Source organism: Microtus pennsylvanicus, chromosome 14, assembly GCF_037038515.1.
Source record: "Microtus pennsylvanicus isolate mMicPen1 chromosome 14, mMicPen1.hap1, whole genome shotgun sequence".
Taxonomy (NCBI): domain Eukaryota; kingdom Metazoa; phylum Chordata; class Mammalia; order Rodentia; family Cricetidae; genus Microtus; species Microtus pennsylvanicus.
The window spans coordinates 67,288,097-67,310,814 of NC_134592.1; the positions used below are offsets into that span (position 1 = coordinate 67,288,097).

At 41.6% G+C, this 22,718-nt stretch overlaps 1 protein-coding gene across 3 annotated transcripts in view; it reads right to left on the minus strand.

The window, feature by feature from the left end:
• The window catches only part of Dock4 (dedicator of cytokinesis 4), a 396,425-nt gene that overhangs the window by 159,068 nt on the left and 214,639 nt on the right, over positions 1-22,718 (minus strand). For all 3 annotated transcript variants that reach the window (XM_075948630.1, XM_075948628.1, XM_075948629.1), the window contains exons 9-12: positions 15,605-15,686; positions 15,029-15,089; positions 12,758-12,890; positions 8,774-8,862 (exon numbers count right to left, since the gene is read on the minus strand). In XM_075948630.1, the coding sequence (XP_075804745.1) occupies positions 8,774-8,862; positions 12,758-12,890; positions 15,029-15,089; positions 15,605-15,686 (365 nt within the window). The remainder of the gene's footprint in view (positions 1-8,773; positions 8,863-12,757; positions 12,891-15,028; positions 15,090-15,604; positions 15,687-22,718) is intronic.

The window sequence follows — 22,718 nt, forward strand, 5'->3', positions numbered from 1 at the left end:
AGTGTCATACAGAGGAGAGAGACCAAAGGATAGAATTAATATTTGGTTCCATCAGCCATTTTGTCAGTCATGAACTAAATAACATATATCTGTGAACACACAGCAATGCAAAATGGGAAATCATGACAAATACATTTGCTAAATATACATGTTATTAAGTGTGCCGTTTAAGAAGTACATGATACAGCTACAAGATGCTGTCTCCGTGTTGAGCTCTCTGGCTTTGGTTCCCATCTCCAAAACATACAGACAATGACGTTAATTTCACAAAATTCTCTAGGGAAGGCCTGACAGAAAGTGCTGCCTCAACTGTAGTAGAACTGTTTGACACTGAACACTTACCTTTCACCTTATTCCTCCCAGCCCTGACACCAACCAACTAGGCTGCATTCTAAGTACTGTAAGTTTCCCAACAGCCATATATTAAGAAAATATTCCTTGTATCCAGGCTTGGTGGTCTATGCCTGCAAGCCTAGCACTCCGGGGGTAGAGGCAGGAGAATGAACAGCTCAAAATTGTTCTTGGCTCTATTGGCATTTTAATTGTATTTTAATAAATAAAGCTTGCCTGGGGATAGGGAGAGTAAAACAGCCATACTGGTCAACCTTCCAGTCAGGTAATGGTAGCATACACCTTTAATCCCAGTAGTCACACTAGTTGCCATAGAAACCAGGTGGTGCATGCCTTTAATCCCAGTGATGTGGTTTTACAGTTTATCTAGAGACAACTTTAATTGCATCTACCCTCCTTATAATTTTTTCTTTTTATGTCAGTACTTCCATTTTTGCAAACTTTTAACATTCAAACACTGCAGCTTATTCTTGTACTCATAGCACCTTCTGGAAGCCTCATTAGACACGCACTGGTCTTTCCATTCATTTTTCTCTATCTTTTAAGTGTTTCTTCAGATTTTTTTCCATCTCATTATTCCTCTGTGTAGAATTCTGACTGAACTAAAGTTTAATTTCAGTAAATCAATTCATTCTTTTCAACTGTGTTCATTCCTTACCAACGCAGTCTTATTATTTTAATGACATTAAAAGAGAATTTTCATTGTATTTAGCTCTGTAGGAACTTTGGAATCTCAGCACCAATACGACACAGACTTCATTTGCTTTTTTTAAACATGATATGCCAGTGTGTAATGTCAGCAGAATCCATACGCAGTCAATATCTTCTATGCATTAGTTTTTAAGTTTTTAAAATTTATTTTATATTATGATTGTCCTGCATTATGGCTTAGCCTTTTCTTGATTATTTCTCGTCTAAGATTCTAGAAGGTTGTGATTTTCATTGGCTGCATCTGCTTGTTCTCATTGGCAACTGAATCTTGTCACCATTGTCATGCTCATCTTGAGTGAATGCTGTCTCCCCACGTGGTCCCACCCTTGGAGTGTGAACATGGCAATACCCAATGGTTGCATATTTGCTTCTTAAAAGACTACTCAGCTGGGATTAGTTTTATTTTTACACACAAAATTCAAATTTCATAAGTATAAACGTTTCCAAACTATCACATTAATGTAAATTCAGACTAAGGGCATAAAGGTCAATGTACCAAAGAAGATCCATCCTGCCTATTACGTCTTAAAGCTAAACAACAGCTTTCTAAGGCTCAGTACCAGGACTTCCGGGCACCACTTGTTTGGTCCCAGGTTTCACACACATTCTTGGGGCCACTGAACTTAAGCACTCCTTGCCCCCTGTCAGGACCCCCATCGTACCAGACCAATTACTGATATTATTGTTCTAGATTCCAGCTTCACCTTTACATATAGAGGCAAGAGTTCTCTTTCTTCAAACTTCATTTCTTCATCTCTTACCACGTCTGCATCTTTTGCCCTAACTCCAGACTGGATTAAAACCCGAGCCTTATACATATCCAGTAAGGTTAGTCACACTGCAGTCCTTGAACACACACTCATGTGTGAAGCAGAAGAACGGTTACATAGCTGCCTAGATCAGCCTTTGGAAAGTCTATTTATTTAACAGATTGCCTCCATTGGGCAGCTGAACTGGAGTTGTAAATCAATAAATCAAATAACCAATCAGAAATATTCTAACTATGTAGTGTTTAAGGGACATCAACCTTAACCATACTTTAAAAAAAAAGACCCCTTCCTCCAAAATTTCATTATGTATCAAATTAGGGTATAAATAACATCACAATATTGATGAAACTTTTATCTGAGACACATAAACTAATTAAAAACTAATAGTGTACTTTTTTCTCTTTTTTCCAAACAAAGTCTCATCACGTAGTTCCGGCTAGCCTGGAACTTTCTATGTAGATCAGGCTAGCCTCAGATTCACAGAGATCCACCTGCCTCTGCCTCCTGAGTGCTGGGATTAAAGGTGTGTGCCGGCATGTCCGGCTGCACTATTAGGTTTTTTTTTTTTCTATTCTGAGTTTCTACCAAAGTTGGAAAGAACAATTATGAATTATTAAAAATACATGCTCTATAAATAGTGATGCTAAAAATACCTGAGCTAAGAATAGATGTGTTAATCGTGCTGTGAGGTTTTCACATGCTTGCCGAAGGGCGTACTACAACCCGGAAATGATTATAAATGAACCCCCAACCCGAACTACTGGGAGAGCAAAGGATGAATATAGTTGGTGTAGATATAACAATCCTCTTTTATTTTCTTAAATAGAAGTTTCATGAATTTTGATGACTCAACTCTGTCCCTCTTTTTCATAAAAGTCAGCATGTAAAACTACGAATATGCTAAGAAAAGGCTCCTAACCGCTTCATTTAGCTTTTTTCCCCCAGAATAAAGACGTTCAACAGCGAGGCTGGAATTAGGCTCTCTATTTAAACTCAGCCATGATATTAAGAAATGCATACAAATTTTTAAATATTCCTAGGTCTGCTACTGGCACAGAACGGGCAGCAGGACACTCATATGTGATTTAGTGTAGGTGAAAAATAGTGAGGGTTTAAACTTGATATCACAAATTGTTTTAGACCATGAGAACCAGTCCCAGCAGGTTGTCCTGAACAGAGACACTGTGGAAGTAAACACACAAAACCCAACCTGCAACCCAGTCCCCAGCAACTTTCTTTTCTCTTTTTACTAATTTTAGCATAACAATCTTCAAAGCACTTTTGATTGTCTCTAGGTTATATTTATTTTTCTTCCAAATTGGATATCCAACCCCTTTTTAATTTTGGCAATTTGTGCAAAAAATTCAAAGAACTCATATTCTCCATGAACTATCGCATCTCTAAGGCATTGTGCTAAAGTCATATTCTAAGGCCCCCAGAAGGTTCTCACGTTGTGAGCAGAAAATGAGGAGGCACTAAGGAGTCCTGTTTAATAAGTATTCTGGGAACACCTTAGGGGCTTGGTCCTCAAAGCCAGGGAAATCATAAAACTCCCCTTGGGTTTGACAGCCCCTCCCATCTCCCCACTGTTATCCTCTGAATTGGCACCAGGAGGCAACAGAACACCCCTGAGTTACATGTCTGACAGCTGACAGCATGACTCTTCAGTATAAATCCTTTCATTTTTATTTTATTACTCACAAAATGAATACTTACCAAGTGCTCACTAGTCACTAAACAAAGGACATTTTAAAATTTATCACTGAAACTACAGTTGAGCCGGGTGGTGGTAGCACACTTTTTTTAACCCCAGCACTTGAGACATAGAGGCAGGCAGATAGCAGTGATTTCAAGACCAGCCTGGTCTCCTAAGTGAGTTTCAGGACAGTCAGGATTGTTAGACAGAGAAACCCTATCTTGAAAAAACCAACCAAACCAACCAACCAAATAAAAAACTATGGTCAAATATGTATATACTAAGTCGTTCAAATTTTGTCATCTTGGACAGTCACAAATTAATATGATTAATATTGATACCACTTACATATGGGTAGAGCAAAAGAACACATCAGTTCTGACGTGCTGGAGCAGCAAGATGGTAGATAAATGGTCCAGTGAGAACAAATGCCCCCATGAGGCCAATGCTTGGAATATACACATACACTTGTGTTCTTTCTGCCTTTATCTAAGCAGCCACAAGGGAGACACTATCCACACTTAGGGTGGGTCTTCCTGAGTCAAATAATATGATTAAAAAAAATTCCTATAGGAGTACCTAAGCAGCTTGCCTTTCAGTTGGTTCTAAAGCCAGCAAGTTGACCATCAGAGTTAATCGTCATGCTTCCCAGGACCTGGGTCGGGGTTAGCCCTACCTACTCGACTCTGCTAATATGCAGAAGCACTGAGAAACACGTGTGCACTGTGTGCCAACTATAGCTGCTGGTCCGCAGACCTCCTAGTATCAAATCTCAAAATTTTGGGAATGCTGTGTTTTCTCTGAGGAAGTAGTTAGCCAATGGCTAAAAAATTATAGAGAAAGTAAGACAGGACCGACTCATCAATCAATGGATGTCAAATGAAGGAACAGGAGAGACATCCAACATTACTGACTTTCACAGAGTCTTATCCAGAAAGTAAATTTACTGGCTAGAGATGAGAACTGGAGAGAAAGCCATGCTCCCTTGAGGGTGACACCATCAGAAGGCTTGAATGGTTTCTCTTGACTGTTGTTTTCCATTTTAATGGTCCACTCTTTATTCTGATTCCAAATAGCAACATTTTCAGGCATACACAGGTTTATGTCAAAGTTTTTGCTTATGTCTATTAGCTTAGGGGTTTTATGTATTTGTTCATTCTTACAGTACCTATTATTACCTATTCTTATTTTTTTCATAACACCAAGCAAGTAAGAATCTACTGGATCAAAGTCATTTAATAAAAAAATATACATATTGCACAGCGATGCTACTCAGAATATACTACCCCAAAAGAAGGAGCTGGACTATTTTGGAAGACATAATATGCTAGAAGGTTATTCTGACCTCTCCTCATTTTCTTCCATGAAAGGGGTCAAAATTATGGCTCTTTATGCTCGAGGAGAACATACATATGTATGTTTATGTTCATACATATGAAAAGGAAGTTCTTCGGAGCAGCACTTAAAAAGACAGGCTTCACTAAGAAGGCCAGTTCATCGCCAGGAGATCAGGTCTACCCACGCTTTTCTTGGTCTTCCCTCCCTTCATTCGACCTGTCCTAAAAACACCAAGGCTTGCCCACTTCCTTCCTCAGCGCTCCTAACACAGGTTTCCACCTCAGAATACACAAAACAAGCCTGCAATACTTTCTTCTGTTGATCGTTCTTAGTCACAGTAGGGTCAGTCAAGACTTTAGGACAGGTGAAGAGCAGCTACTTTCCCTACACGCTACAGTAGGATTCGTGATGGTTTAGCTCATTCAGCATTTTGTCTAAAATAGCGAATCTTCCACACAGCAATCTCGGTGCTGTGGTCTGCATAAAAATGGCCTATGGGGGCCATTAGGAGGTCTGGCCTTGCTGGAGTAGGTGTCTTATTGGAGGAAGAGTGTCACTGGTGTTGGGTTCTGAGGTTTCAGAAGCTCACTCCAGGCCAGTGTCTGACTTTCTTTTCCTGCTGCCTGCAGATTGAGAAGTAGAACTCTCAGCTACCTCTCGAGCACTGTGTCTGCCTGCAAGCTGCCATGCTTCCCACCATGATGACAATGGACTAAACCTCTAAACTACAAGCCATCCCCAATTAAACGTTTTCCTTTCTAAGAGTTGCTGTGATCATGGTGTCTTTTCACAGCAAGAGAAATCCTAACTAAGACTCCTCGTGATCATTTAAATACTAGAGAAATGTAACTTCTCTAGATAATAACTTTAGACTCCAATTGCTATTTCCTTTAGCCAGGCAGCCTTCATGGTATCAACCTAGGCCCTTTACAGATATGTGACAGTTGTGTAGCTTGGTCCACTTATGGGACCCCTAGCAGTGGGAGCAGAGAGCTGTCCATAATGTTTTGGTTGGCTTTTGGGAACCTAGTCCTCATACTGTGTTGCCTTGCCTGGGCTGAATACAAGGGGAGGCACTCAGTCCTACTGCAACTTGATATCCAATGCTTTGTTGATACTCATGGGAGGCCTGTTTCTTTCTCAACAGAAACAGAGGAGGATTGGATTAGGTGAGAGGTGGAGGGGAGGGAACAGGAAGTGATGGGATGGGATGAGGGAGAGGAAGGGAGGGGAGGTGATGAGAAGGAAGGAGGGAGTGGAGGAGGGAGGGGAAACTGTGGTTGGGATATAAAATAAACGAATAAACGTAATTAACAAAACTATCTTGGAGTGTACTTTAATATTATATTAAAACTTTTAAGATATAGATGAGTGACCTTTTGCCTGCATAGATGTATGTGTACCACATGCATGTGTGGTGCCCAATGGGGCCAGAAGAGGGCACTAGATCTCTTGCAACTGGAGTTACAAGGGTTGTGAGCTACCATGTGTGTACGAGGAAGTGAAGATGGGACGGCAGTGGGTGCTCTAAAGCCCTGAACCACCTCTCCAATATCGTTAATATTCTATTTTGAATTGTATAAAGGAAAACTGAAAGGAAAAAATTTTAAAAGGGTTATGACAACTACACATGATATAGCCTGCGTTTTCTTGTGTTACAAAGAGAACAATGAGAACACTGTCAAACGTTTAATAATATCAGAATTATTATTATAACAATATTGAGCTCCTGATTTCGATATTGTACACTGCATACAGTAGATAGCGGTAGAGAAGCGCTGAATCAGCAGTCTGTCCTTAGGTCATAAAGAAATACATATATCCATGTACGATACAAACACACACCTATATGAATGTGTATATAAGTACATAGATGTACATACAAACATGCATGGAAGCTAGGAGTAAAGAGGTGAGCATTGAAAACTTCAACCACAGCTGGGCGGTGGTAGCACACGTTTTTAATCCTAGCACTCTGGAGGCAGAGCCGGTGGATCTCAGTGAGTTTGAGGCCAGCCTGGTCTAGAGAGTGAGTTCCAGGACAGACAGAACTGTTACACAGAGAAACCCCAAAATAAATAATTTTAGCCACTCAGTAATCCTGAACCTAGTGCTGTGTGCATAGGTGCACTATTCAAATTTGGGAGTACTGATACTGCGAATCCAGCAAAATGTAGGGGAAAAAATCCTATGGGAAAGGAGAATTTGTATGACTCATTACTTTTTAATTGAATAGAATTAACTGACCATGAAATAACCTTCAAAAAATAAGAGAACGTGGATTTATAATTCCAAAATTCCAAAAATAAAGAAAATGTCTCGCCATGACTGAAGGGAAGTGCTTGGCTGGAAAGGCTGAAGGTCCGAAGGTCTGTGTTTTAAAAGGCTGTTTGGAGCTTTTACTCCACGAAAGTTCTGTACACTGACCAGGCTGGGAGCTGGGCAGGGCTTGGTGTGAGAGAACTAGAAGGGATGGGGCAGGGACCAGAGGGTCTAAGTCACACATGTGCTGCCGGTGGAAGTCCTGGACGGCACTCAGACTTGAAAGAGAAGCATGGGAGGGTGGATGCTCTAAGGACAGGAAAGTCAGCAGAGCTTTACAGCAGAAACCGGCACAACCGGCATGTGCCCAGATGCCAAGGAACTCAGGTATCCCAGGGGACAGCAAAATGGGACGAGTCTCTCCATGGGGATGGAGCCTTTATATAAAGTATAGTGTTACAATGGAGACTTTCATTCCCAAAGGTGGTAGCAACTATGCTTCATTTGTTTGTTTGTTTTTGCAGTATAGTGGTCATTAGCAGAACAGGGAAGGTTCAGGACCATGGTGGTTTATGTCTCCTTTTCTGGTAGAGTCTCATTTAAGGAGCCAGGAAGTTGAAGCAATCGGGTGAGCCAGGAATGTTGATAAAGGACATAAAACAGGTAGAGCCCTGACCCAGCATGGCAAGCGTGCAGTGCCTCCTTCTGGAGTGAACAGAAGTCATCAGAAAGTCAACAACAACTCAGTTAAAAGGAATCAGAAAGAGATGTTAGCTAGCAAATCTACAGAAAAAAGATAGGAGACACAAAGTGTAGGAGAGGTGAGGCTGCCTCTTAAAGACTCAGCCAGACCCAGCATTAGTACAAAGAACAAGCAAACAAAAGACCCAGCCTCTCTAGGAGTTAAATAAGAAATCGTGTTAATTTAAAAAAAAAAAATGGAGCCAGGTAACTTAAAATAAAATGTAGAGTATAGTAGGGTGGCTTCAAAGAGACCAATAGTTCACACACACACACACACACACACACACACACACACATGTATCTCCTCTATATAGCTATAACCTATAAGATGTGATATATTCTATGACACACTGCTACTCAGATAAGACTGTGCACCAGAGAACTCATGGCGGCACACGATTATTGCAGTCTCTAAATAAGCATGCATACATTCTCTCTATGTGAAACCACAGCCAGCGCCGCTCTCCTCTGCAGCCCCCTTCAATATGTAAACTCTATGCTTGCTACCCAGTGCGATTCCATTATTGTTCACTGACAGGTAGGGATGCAAGATTTCTACTGCACCTTACTGTCAGGTCTCCACTTACCCAACCATTACTATTGCTTAGTTTTTAGCTTACAGTAAAAACTTGAAGGCCCCAAGATACGACAGCATGGAACAAATTCAGATCCTCTACTGTTTCGAATGAGAGAGGAAAAAAAAATTTTATATAAAGAATTATATTTGCAAGCCTATCATTATCTAGGGAAATGATGAACAATGTGCTGAATGTTTTTGGACAGCAAAGATAAAAACCAAACAAACCAAAGCCCGCAAGAGCCGGCCATTTCTATCTAACGCAGATGGATAGACGGTCTGATGTGAAAGTGTCGGGAGAGGCAGCCCAGCTCATGCACCCACCTGCGTTGGAGCCCGTCAAATTGTAGCGCGCATTCAGCTTTTTGATGATGTTCTCGTGGATTTGATACCACTCACTCTCTGTATTACACCTGTGGAAACACAACCATTTGGTTAGTCACTGACACACAAGTCCCAGGTGTGAGAGCACACCCCGCTCTTGGCTAGCACAACTAGAGCGTGCTTTTCTTCTTGCTGTCCTCAATGGCTTGCCATGAGGCCTACTGAGCATGCTTGTCCCAGTTCCGGCAGAAATGCTTAACTTGGCAGGAGCTGACAATCTACCTCAATTCATTGAGTGGAAGGTGTTGGGGACTAAGTTGTTGATAATAGACTGAAACTTTCACTATTAAGTGAGTTACGTCTGGGGGCAAGTTGGACACGTTCTCTGCAGCTTGCTTTCTTCATATGTTAAACTTGTGTAATTATCATAGTAGAATATTGAATAAACACGGGCTGAAGTATTGCCTGGCATACAGTAAATGCTCAATAAATAAAGATTCTCATTAGAAAATTTTTGCCTTCCGTAACATGACCAGGTCTGGCTAAAGTCAAAAGCAACCAATTAAGGGAAACAAAATCAATGCTAACAAAACCTACACTGGTGAAAGCCTGCCAGGATTTATCCGAGGGCAATGCAAAATACTTCCCAATTTTCCATGCCTCAGAGACATCACACAATCATTTACTTTACCTTCAGACTGTCTATCCTTTGATTTTGGCTCTTCTTTTTCCTTTTTTATTTATTTATTTATTTTTATTACTTTTTGAGGGGGAGCAGTAGTGGGGATTGAAGCTAGGGCCTCATACATGCTAGGCAAGTGTTCTACCACTACACTAAATAGTTACAGGCCTTGCTTTCAATTCTTGCTACTCACTAGCTCATGCTACCTTTGCATGGCTTACGGCACCAGCTGGACCATCAGGGTTCTTAAGGGCAGGATATAGGATAGTTGTCATCTGAGTACCATTGAATACTTTGGACATAGTAAAGCCTTAAAACTACCAGTTGCATAGATGGATGAAAGGATGGATAGGTGGATGGATGGATGAGTGGGTGGGTGGATGGATGGGTGGGTGGGTGGGTGGGTGGGTGGATGGATGAGTGGGTGGGTGGATGGATGGACGGACGGATGGATAGATGGATGGATTGATGGATGGGAGGATGGGTGGGTGGATAGTAACTGGATGTCTCACGGACTAGTAACTCCTCATGGCTAACAAACATTTGTGTCTGCTGGTCAATTGTATTGCAACCACTGCTCTAACGAGGTTGCAGAGAACTTTCTAAATAGATGTATTCCTAAATAATTCTGCTATTATCTTTTATAAGCTACGAATGCTCCCTCCTGAGGACCTTGGCTATCAAAAGTCCTAACGCAGGTGACTGAAATAGTTTCCAGCTTCAGACAAGGTATTTGTTACTTTTTTTGAGTCCCAGAAGGAGGTAAGGATTCATTCACTTGAACAAACAGAATTTCTTCCAAATGGATTCCAACAAGCATTTCGCTTGAGCGTTATTAAGTAGGTTCCTTCCTACTGCCAGAGATGGCTTTCACTGTTAGTTTATTCTCTTGGGACTGTTTTGTAATCGGCTGAGTCGACAGTAGAAAGAATAACCAATAATATATTTTGATTCTTAAGAAAAAGAAGACAATGAAAACATTACAAGGAACAGCACAGTTTATTTTCATAATGATCTTTTTCAGGCTGTTGCATAATCAGGGATGACTCCTGTTACTCTCAGTCGCTCAGTCTTCCCAGGGGTGAAATAGACACACTTGTCACCACACCTGGGGAGCCTATGCTAGGAAACAGCGAGGCGGTGTCTGCAAAGACTTTCGGCTTCCTTCAGTAATGCTCACTAGACAGGGCTGTGAAACAGCATCCAAGAAAATGGAGGTAGATGAACTGGAGGTTCAGGTTACAGAGTCAGACATATTTCAATCCCCTCCCTTAGCACCTGGGTGAGTCTTTTCTGTGTGAGCTGATCTAAGCATGCGCTTCATGGGCTTGCTGTAGGGCTGCAGTGGCACAGCACATGCAAAGGGTGAATAGAGTTCTTTTACACAGTACATGTGGTGGCTTCAATAGGAATGGGTCCCACAGACTCATGTGTTTGAAGGCTTGGCCCATAGGAAGTGACACTATTAGGAGGTGTGACCCTGTTAGAGCAGGTGTGAACTTGTTGGAGAAAGTGTGTCACTGTGGGCATGGCTTTGAGGTCTCATATGTTCACCCAGGGTGGCACACAGTTTCTCCTTCTGCTGCCTGAGAATCAAGATGTAGAAATCCCAGCTGGTTCTCTAGCACCATGTCTGCCTGCATGTTTGCACATTTTCTGCCATGATGATAATGGACTAAACCTCTGAACTGTGAGCCACCCTCAATCGAATGTTTTCCTTTGTAAGAGTTGCTGTGATCATGGTGTGTCTTCACAGCAATTAAACCCTAACCAGGACGGTGTGCAACCCAAGGAAAGAGGGCTGTTATTAGTCACTGTGGTCTCAACTAAGCTATATTTTATGACGATGAGTAGCATTTAAGAAAACTATCAGAATGGATTTAATCACAACCATTAATGATGAGTGTTGCCATGAGAAAAGAGAGTCACGAGTTGTATTGCCTACTAGTTTCAAGATGTTTTCAAGTTTAAAATGAAGGTCATAGGTTTAGCCCACTAGAAAGAGAAAAAAATTATCTCTAGTACAAAACCAGACGCTATAGAAAACAAAGTCTGTTTGTAAACGAATTATTGAATGTGCTTTGGTGGCCTCACCAAGTGGAAAAGTAGATAAATCCATGAACCCCTGCAGCTGTGGTCACAAAGTCATCTTGTGACCAAACATTGGCAAAGGACCAATTGTACTATCACTCCTCCCCCCCCCCCAAAAAAAACCACCCTACAAAAACAAGACATCTACTGTTATATAGTATAATCGCAGCACAAGTGTGCTCATAGAACTGGCCTACAGTGCGGTCCTTAGACCCAAAAGTGGATGCTCTCCTGTGTCTGCCTGGATCATGATACTGTCCATCAGATCTTAGCTACCAAGGCTACGTGGAGGTGTCAGGGTAGGCTGATGCAAACACATGTTTACATCATCAACTTAGACATCATTTAACTTAAAATCTGGTCTTGATCATATGATCCTTTTAAAAGTATTAGGGGTTTAAATTAACTAAGACACACTCCAATACAACATTGAAATCTTAACCCCAGGATCTTGGAATATGACCTTATGTGGAAAGAGGGTCTTAAAAGAGATAATCAAGTTATAATGAGGTCACTGGGGTAAGCTTCGAACCAATATTATTGTGTTTTTACAAAGAGAGATATAGACACAAAGACTTTTGTGCACCAAGGGTCATATGAAGATGAAGGAAGAGGCTGTGGATGCCGTAGCAACAGGAATGGATGCCATAGTAACAGGTATGGATGCTGGAGAGAGCATGGAACAGATCTCTACACAGTCCTTACCCCTGAAGGAAGCAAACTCACTACAGCTTCACCTCGGACTTCTATCCTCCAGAGCTAACTGGAAGATGGTAAACTTGCTGCCTAAGTCAAGTTCCTCAGGCTCTGTTACTGAAGCAGCTCCAGTCAGTTAACACACAAAGCAGGAGGGCAACCAGCCGGGCTCCGTCCAGTGATTCTAACTCATTCACAACTTTCTAAGGACAAGTTAACTGTGTAAAGAAATGCTGGTATGTTGTTTAATAGCTAAAGGAGATGTCTGTCTGTGTAGACGGTCGACCTAAACCAGTAAACTGCATTTATTGCTTTTCCACTCTGCGGTTCCTCCATCTGGCAGTGGCTCATGGGCTCATCTGGAGCAGGGCTGCAGACTGGAAGGGTTTTGACAAATGACTCAAAAACACCTTTTCTCCTATTGTTCAATTATCCATTAAATGAACATCCACCAGAGCAGGATCCTCAGGCACACCCAGTGACCATGCTAAGCCCACCACACGCATGTTTCTTACATGTAGACTTTCAGGACTAGGTCATCCTTTGTCTCTCCTGTTAGAAGGTCCGCGATGCTGAGAACCGCACAGCCAAAAGGTCGCCGGTACTGAACGCTGCAGGCGTTCTTCTTTTCCCCTGCTCCCATCCGACCTGTGCAGTTAGTAAGCAGACATGACCATGAAGACATGTGAGTAAATGCAGCTTAGACACAGACACAGGTACAGGACAGCCCACATGCAACGGAACCAGGTGCTGACAAGGAAATGCCTTAGGGCAAAAGGAGACTTCACTTCAAATAAGGACTCTTGTCTAATCACACATGTCTGACCTTGAGCGAGAGGCTTAAACTCTGAAAATGAACAGAACATGAGACACATGTAGAAACACAAAGATTGGAGTAGATCTTATGTATGGGAAGCATCTTCTTGCTTTGATAACTCGTGAAATCATCCCATAATGTACAAATCATTAAGAACAGTTGTGGTACCCATTTCATCTTCTACCTTAAATAATGTATATTCAAAATCACTTAAAATTTTTAACTTTGGTTCTATATCCTTTGATACCATGTCCTGGGACATGACTGTAACCCCAGCACTTGGAGGCCAAGATGAGCTTCTGAGAGTAATGCCACCTTGGGCTGTCTAGCAAGCTCCTGTCTCAAAATCAAAAACAAAATGATTCACATCTGGAAGAAATCAGATTGGAGCCTCTGAACATAACAAGCACAAGTGATCAAATGCCTTGTCCCTGCCTGGGGACACAGGCACGTTCCAACTCAGTCCTGCGGGGTGCTTGTGGCGTGGTTCTGACAGTTAAAACATTTTAGCTCATTTTAAATCTTCAAGGGATTATAACAATTTTATTTTTTCATATGGGTGTTTTGCTGTGCACCACATGGGTGCAGTGCTCGCAGATGCCAGAAGAGGGCACAGGATCCCTTGGAACTGGCGTTATAAACAGCTCTGATCTACCATGTGAGGGCTGGGGATCTAATCCAGGTCCTCTGGAAGTTAAGTGTGCTCAACCACTTTTTCACCTCTCCAGTCCTTGTTGAGTATTTTAATACATGCAAAGGGCGCATTGTTTCTTATTGGTATTTAACTAACAAGCATTATTTTTGTAGACTACAAACAAGATGCTGGAGCTGAAATAGTGAGCTGAAACAGAGATGGAAATTAGTAAACTAGAACCCCAACAGGTCTGTATTTTATTTCCCATCTGAGCAGCACTCTACAGTGTGTATGGATGGATCTGGTACACCCCCCCCCGTCTAATCTTAAACAAAAAAAAAAAAGATGGCACTGTTCAATTTGCTGTGTGTCAGTTGGTCTTTCTTTTTCACCATCCTTCTTTCTCTAGTACACGCTGTGGAGAAGGCGGACTGAGAAGCCCTGCTCTCTCTGGGGAAGACCCTGCACTAAGCTTCCCCAATTTGCTCCAGTTGGCTTCCCCCCTCTCGTCCCTGGACACAGTTTGAGGATCTCTTTTCTGGCTTTGTGGGCAAACACAACTTTGGTGCAATCACAGCCAGAAAGATTTGATGCTTGTCTTGGTGTTCTCAGCTGTAAGACTGATGATAGCAATTCAGTTCTGGGTGGTTTCCAGGAAAGTCCTCTCAAAAGGAAGAAAGAGGAGAGGAAGATACAATACTGAACAGCCAGCTAAGCATCACAAAGGAAGAACAGAGGATGGTGTTACCTAGGACTCTGGGATGAGCAGAGGTTCGAAACCTAACTTCTCTTTTTATGTTCCTTCTTTTCTTTCCAAATCAGGACTTGGCCATAAATTCCCAGAACTGAGGAGTTACTGCTTTTGCTTTTGACAGCCAGTAAGGGTCAGTATGCCCTTTTCCCAGTAAAGCAGGTCCAAGTGACATTCTATAAAAAGCAAGAAGCATCTGTCCTTGACAGATAATAATCTTCCCTTTAATTTCACTGCATCAAAAACACTGCCAGATAAGTCTTAACCTTTCTCAAGTGCTTTACTTTAGCTTTATTGCTGATTAATTTCTAATGATGGAACCAATAACTACTGTTTTGCAAGGATTTATTTGACCAATAGGGAGTAGGGATAGGTAGGTAATTCCTACATCAACATTTATTTTATGACTTATGATCATGAAAATTTTGTGAGGGGGAAAACGACAGTCACTAACAAGATAGCTATATCTTGCTATATACATATATACACATACATATATATCTTGATATACACATACACACTATACCAAATCACATAGAGACCCCATGGGTATCACTCCCAACAGCCACAAGTGCAGAACTTACCGATTCGGATAATGTGTACAGTGATGTAGATGTCCTTCCTGAGGTCACTGCTACCTAAATCCTAGTGAGAAACAAAGGTTGGTTATTTTAGAATTCTTATTCTGTGCAGCCACACTCAAAAGCTCTCACAAGCAAGGATGAAGATGCACATAGATATCGGCCATGGAATGCCTGAGGCAGCAGGACACTGTTCAAATCCAGGTATAAATACAGCACTGCTGCTGATGAGCCCATGGAAAACATTTAGGAATTAAGACCATCATCAGACCATTGCTGATCAAATCTCTTATTCATTCATTAAGCCCTTGAGAAGCGTGCACTAGACAGCCAGCACCATGCCTGGCCCAGCCAGCCACCACCAGGCTTTTGCAAGAGTCTCCCAGAGTCAGCAGTACTCTAACAGGTGTTTCCAACAGAGTAAAAAACACAATAAGGGAAGCAAAGTCCACTGGGATTGAAGTCAAGCAGAACTCCAGCTATTGCGATCTGTGAGCTATTTAAAACGTTTAAGCAGAGCCATGGCTCTATCTTTCAACCACTTAATTCTGCTAAGCAATAAAGAGAGGGTGCACTTACCACAAACAGAGAGCAGTGTCGGTCCGGTTTATCCGGGGCCTTAGGAAGCCCATTTCTATTCAGTCTCAAGAAAAATCTCTCACTACAAGGGAAAGACAGTTGAATACTTAGGAAATCATTCCATATTTATCTTTTTCTAACTGCTCTTGAAAGCTCAACACCAAAGAGCACTGAATACAGCAAACATTTGCTTCATTTCTGACAGAACTGGCAAAGCAGGAACTGTACACAGGCATACACGAAGAATTAGCCTTCCCATCCAGAGGCTGTCTCCCCGTCAGTTATCACTGCTATTGTTCTGAACAGCAGAAAACAACGCACGGCATGAGACAGTCCAGTCCAGTCCTCCCTGTGTTTACAGCTAAGCTGTTTCAATGATTTACATCATATTGCTTAATTTAAATTAATAAATGCTTTTGTAGTTCATGGTCTTCTATGTTTCTTCAAAACACAGATAGATGCTTCAATTCATGAAGCTTGAATTTACTTTGATCTACAAGTAGACAGAGCCTATATCGGATAAAACAGTTTCACCCAGGTTTAGAGCAAACACAAATGACTCACTCTGTCACTCAGCCAGTTATTTAAGACCATAAATGTTTGAGGATACTGTATATATTAAAGGTAATGTAGGACAGATTTATTTATGTTCAAAAATTAAAATGATCGCCTACCCAAGAAATATTAATACATCCACTATCTCTAGCTTTCAATCCCCCACTAAGTTTCAAAATCTGATGGAAGAATCAAATAACTGGCTGCCCCAGGCAGGGAACACAAAACCAATATCCACAAATGTGAAATGATCACGTGATTGTGACCTTGGCTACTGCAGGTTCAGCTCAGTGAAGAGGGCGGCACACGGGGTGCTAAACATTGGCGTATAACCTACCGGCTTACACATTACATTCATCTCCATATCCTTGCCTTAAATAATGACTCTACCACTCAAATGCTACAAGGGGGACAATGAGAGCCAGAAACAGACCACTAATGGAGGACATGGGCTTCAATTTACAACACCTTGGCAACACTTCTATTCTCTTTTGTGATGGATGGATACGTTTAACATATTCAACTGCCTGGCTAACCTCCCCGTTTTCTTATATTATGCCTATTCTTGACCTCTCGTATGAGACAGGGCAACCAATACACATTTATATGGGGCCATGCTCATTTCTCTTAGCTAAGCGTCTTCTACAGAGTAGGTGGCTGACATAGAGTGAAGGGGGAGAAGATAAATTGCTGTGAGGTTCTTCAACTGAAATAACAATGGCCATGGGTGAGTCTGAAATGAAGGCTGGGAGGAACAAATACAACTGGGGATGCGAAGTGAAAAAGTCTCGTCCATTGCTCATCATATATATGCATAGACATACATGCATATTTTTCTGTCCACGATCAAAGAACTCATGTGACTAAGAGCTGAAAATCATCTCTCCTCATTTGAAAGTTTTACAGTTAAATTATTTTTCTATTCTACATAAATATTGGGCAAATATTTCACTAATATGGAAAATATAGACAGTTGTGGTCATGAGCACTTGTGAGGCTGAGACCAGAGCATTTCCCTGAGTTTGAGGCCAGCCTGGGATACAGGACAGCCAGGACTACATAAGAAATCCAGAATGAAAAGGGCACTGTCATCTGTGTCTCTGGGATCATTGTGTGGCACTGGCTGTCACACCTGAATTCATCTGTGTCTCTGGGATTGTCATGTGGCACTCGCTGTCACACCTGACTCCCATCTATGTCTCTGGGATCATCACATGGCACTGGCTGTCACACCTGACCCCCATATGTGTCTCTGGGATCATCACGTGGCACTGGCTGTCACACCTGAACCCATCTGTGTCTCTGGGATTGTCACGTGGCACTTGCTGTCACACCTGACCCCCATTTGTGTCTCTGGGATCATCATGTGGCACTGGCTGTCACACCTGACCCCAAGGCGTCAGACTAACTTTTGCTGTACCTTCCGTGCCCATGGGGATGAAGGAAACACTAATTTTGATTCAGCAGGCTACAAAGCAGTGCCTAGTTGAAATTTGTTTCCTGACAAGTTTGTTTTTCTCAAAAATATGACTCGGGATATAAATTCTAGTGAACAAAGATAAAACTCCCCAAAGATTTAAGATTGTTATTTTATTTAGTGAAAACTGCTAAGGTTTAAGCAGGCTCAAGGTTTAAACGGTTGTGATGCCTAGCTTCTTATTGATCCATCACTAATATGCAGGTGCTAGTTATACCTTAGCACGCAACACAAGCAGTGCGTGCCCCTGATCTGCATCGTGGACAGTGTGCCCATGCCACACTGTGAATGGGCTTCGGTGTGAAGCTCCTTCTATCATCACTGAAATACTCTGAAAGTTTCAAACTAGATTATGATTTAGCCACTAGATGATGAAAACTATGCACAGCAATAAAACTAACATGCAAAAAAACTATCAGACATTTTATGTATTAAAACCCCAATTTTAATACTGTTAAAGAAATTATTAATTGTCTATAAGTCTCATTGGTGTTTGGATTTATCCACTTTTATGTGTCTTCTGAAGAATTCTGTTTGAGAAAGAGATCCTTTTTGCTCTGTCTCTCCTTTAATTTGACTTGTCTAGACAGAATCCTGATTATTCAAGTATTATACTATATCATATCCTGTCCCAGGAAGAACATCAATACATACTAAGCCAGCAAAGCATCCTTCATCTGAAGCATGCCTTGGAGGGGAGGATAAAAATAGGTTGAAAGTGGGTCCTACGGAGCAAGAAGTCGTTTGCAAGTTGTTAGAAACCAGACAGAAAATCTCCACGTCCAACAACACCAGTCTATTCATTTGGGGGCACGGGACTGGTCCACAAAGTCAGTTTCCTTTCAGTTCTAGCTGATAGCGCGACTACTTATCCAGCAAGTAGTTTTAGGAAAGCGATGCACGTCAGCATCTCTGAGCTACAGCTCCCTACTCTCACATTGGGGAACATCATCCTAACGTATGTTTCCCGAGCCAGGAGAGAAAGCAAACAAGTCCAAGCTAGCTCACTTTAGCACATCTGGTGGCCTTGGGACAGTGACGTGTGAGGGCTAATAGCCACACACAAACGTGTTTCTGATGCTCTGTTGCAGGCTCACCTCTACTGCAATCCTCTGGTCAGAGTGAGAGAGAAGTACTTGATATTTTGTAAACTTACAAGTGTCTTATTACAAGCTGTGCAAGCCCCACTGGGTGTTTCTATTCCTCTCTGCAGCAGAGGTTTGTACGCCTGTCTCATTCCACGAGCAGCTAGGATGTCCTTTGTAATTAGCAGCACGGTACCTCCTCAGCCTCTACCAAGGACTTGGCAGCCCTTGACTAGACTAAACAATCTTTTAAGGCAAAACAAAACTAGAAACAAAGAATTTCAGATATCTGGAAAGCTTTAAAGGCCTCTCAGCGTTCCCTTTCCCCATGCGTCCTGAAAAGTCCGTTTCCAGTAGGAAAACAGACAGGGTTTCCCAGCAACACCTCAACAATGGTGCCCCGTGAGCTGCTGTTAAGTCACCTAATTGGCAGATGGTAGCTCTGAATTCTAAGTCATTTCACCTTCCCTTCTCCCCATGGACATATTACATCTTTATTACATGAATTAGGATAAATAAAATGCACTGTGGTACAGTATTTAAGATGTAAATATAATATTAAAAAATTCAGTAACAAGAAAACCTACGGTGACATGTTGTTTTCTAATGCTTTCTTCTTAAATATTAAACAAAATATTTTTGTCAGGAACACTGGGAAGTAAAAGCTGATATATTATCATTAGAGAACAAACATCATGACTCGAATTCCTTTTCTACTGCCATGGTCTCCTAGAGGAAGAACTTCACTACTGGGGAAGTTTAGAGCCACCTGAATTCTATATGTGAGCCATTATAAATCTCAACTATAAATTCTATTGACTAATTCTTTCTTTGGAAATAAAGAACAAATCATAATTATTATTTATAACCTACCTTCATCTAACAATGTTATGAGGGGAAAAACACAATGAAGGAAGAATATAAATGAGCACCCGTGGCAAGGTGCCTGGGCAAATGTAATGAAGGAGGCTGTGGACTCCACGCCAGACTCTATAATTTAGGCTTTACAGAGATCTCATTTAATTCCCACACTGCTCTACTGGGAAGGAACTATTATCATCTCTGTCTGATGCATGAGAGAGCTGGGGCTTGAGATATCAGACAAGTTGCCCAAAAGTACATGGGTAGTCAAGGATGGGGCCATCTAATCAACATCCAGAATCTGACTGGAGAGTCTTGGCTCATACCCACAGTGGTACCCTGTCTTTGACAGAACAGAGAAATTCAGAAATGACAAAGAAGACTAAGACTATGTTACAAGAAAGAAGCTAAGAAAAGATTTAAAATGTTTATTTCAAAAGGTTTAAATAAAATTTAAAAATACTTGAAATGAATGAAACTAAAAAACAATTAATAACCTGTGTTTATGGAGGCTATGTCTACCATTGCCTGCTCAGGCCAGCTGCTGAACTATGAGGTCCTAATGAGGCCTCTACAAATGAAAAGTACATTCCAACAGTCTGGTTTAGTAGACGTCTCCCTGCAGTGACACAGAATGACAGGAGAAGCACCTTAAGGACTTGAAGTGACTAGGTCACCTTCTCAGGTCCTCCACCCTTTGCCTCAGTCACTCTGAACCAGGAACCGTTGGTTACAAAGTCTGTGTGGGAGGTCCCGAGGGCCACCAGGCCAGACACGAGAAAGTCCTTTGGAGAAACAGCATTGAGTGGCCCTGGAGTAGGATAACTCCTATATGAAATGTCCCATTCAAAGAGCAAGGCAATCCAAGAATCTAATGACCCAAGTCAGAAATTTTGATATTTTTATATGACCTATTATTATATATTTCAAAGAGATTTATATTTTATAGAAAGATTTTATATTCTCCAGCATGGACTCATGTTATCACTCTAAGGCTCCTTTCACATAGGAATGGAACTGCTCTGAGGATGGAGAGCTTGCGAAAGTCACACTCCACGGACTTTATTCATAATAAGGGGAGTGATTAATATCTGGGGCTGAACCAAGTGTTGCAAAGGATTCTGATGTGAATCAACCTCTAAAAAATTACGAAGAACAACTTCAAAACAGTGCTGGGTAAGTCAAACCACCTGAAACTTATTTACAGCCTCCACAGTTAGCAATAGTAAAATGGAAGGGACATTTTAAGGGCATGTCTTTATAAGCCAATCGGGAAAACTAAAGGAAGTGTTCTAAACTTTTATAGTCATGCAAACCAACTACAGCAAAAACCAAACCAACATTCAACATAGCATCTTAGAAAATGCAAAGCTACTAGCCTTAGGTTTCGCTATGTTGTGCTATGGTAACAGTTAACACCTATTCGATATTCCAGAAGCTGAGGGAAAAACGGCAGGAGCACCAAGAAGGCAGTGGTATAGCTCAACAGCATGGACCTTAAAGCCTCTATCTAGAAAGCAATGGAAGGCAAGTGTCAAGGACTCTTAATGGTTTCCCCTACTTCTTCTCAAATGCTTTCTCACTAACAGAGAAAAATGCTTCAATGATATTTTATAAGAGATTAGACCCCCAAAATATCTCAGAATGCTACCCTAAATATTCCAACCTGGCATAAGGTTGTGGTAATGAAGAAAGAGAGTTAAGAAGCAGGAAATACAGAAATCTCTGCCCTTCCTCAATCTGCCTGAACGCAGGACACCGACTTATAAAGACCAAAGGTACCAGCCTCCTCTTCCACCTGGGAGAACAGTGTTGCCCAACAAAGACCACAGCAGGCCTCTGGTGGCCTGGAGATGGCAGGAGATGTGCTACGCATAGCACTTTTGTGAATCACCCTTGGCCATTTATTTGCCTTCCCACAAATTGTTGACCCTTAGAAACTCAATATCTTCCCTTGTTTAGTCACTTCTCTTAAAATGCAGCTTGTTTTGAAGATGCTGTGTAGGCTGGAATTCAAACCACCTCTGAGAATTACTCATTCCCTGGCTACCTCCCATGTGTAGATTAAATATTCATCATCGTTATCATCAGCATCACCATCATCACCATCATCATAGTTTTGAGACATTCTGTTGCCAGGCTGTTTTAGAACCATGCAACCCAAGCTGGCCTCGTCCTCATGATTCTCCTGCTTCTTTCTGCTTCCAAGAGCCTGGGTTAAAGGTCTGTGCCAATCCATCTTCCCTTAGTTAATCTCATCTGTAACAAAAGGCTGAGGAAAAAAATCACCCCCTTCCACCCCAAGGCCAAGCAGAGAGCTATAACTGTATCCTTTGCTTCAACCGGTTACAAGGAACACTTGAAATGGAAAAATTTCAAGAGCATCACGACAGGCTGAGTTAATGCTGCTGTCCCAGGTCACTGTGAAAAGTGAACAGGAGGTGTGGAAGCATCCCTAAGATACTTTCTGGACCTTGAGATGTGATTCTCCTGGGTACATGAAGGATGGAGAGCCCCTCCTCTGGTGTGGTACTACTTTCTCCTCTAATTAATGCTCAATTCATAACCAGGAGATCCTGATTTATTTTGATGGATATTCAAAAACATTTTTCCACGACTAATTAGTTACATTAAAGAGCCCTTTTTAATTCCCAAAGCTCAGGTCTTAACACATCTCTATTGCTGTCTGTCTTTTATGGCTTTCTTAAGTGGCTACAAACAGGCCACAATGCCCTGCAATCTCATGGACAAAGACTTTCTCCTTTTCCTCCCCAAGCACTGATAGGACTTCCCTTTGCAAGTCTTACGGAGAAGATCATTAGTGTGCTAATTTTAAAGCTATAGTAGCATTACAACCATGATATCTTTGAATTAAAAAGAAATGGAAAAGGAAACCATAGATAGGCTGTGCACAACACAATCCTTTACCTAAGACAGCAGCAGACTTGTTAAAGGTCAGGCTAGGTTCACCGAGTACATACCAGCTATGGAGAGACTGACCATACAATCTGAGGCTCTGTCTGGTAAAGGATCCAGCTCAATGTTACATAAGAAGATACATTTTTAAAGTATCGCTAAGATTACTACAATTTTCACTATCAAAATAAGTCAATTTAAGCTCTGTGTAAAATTCTTA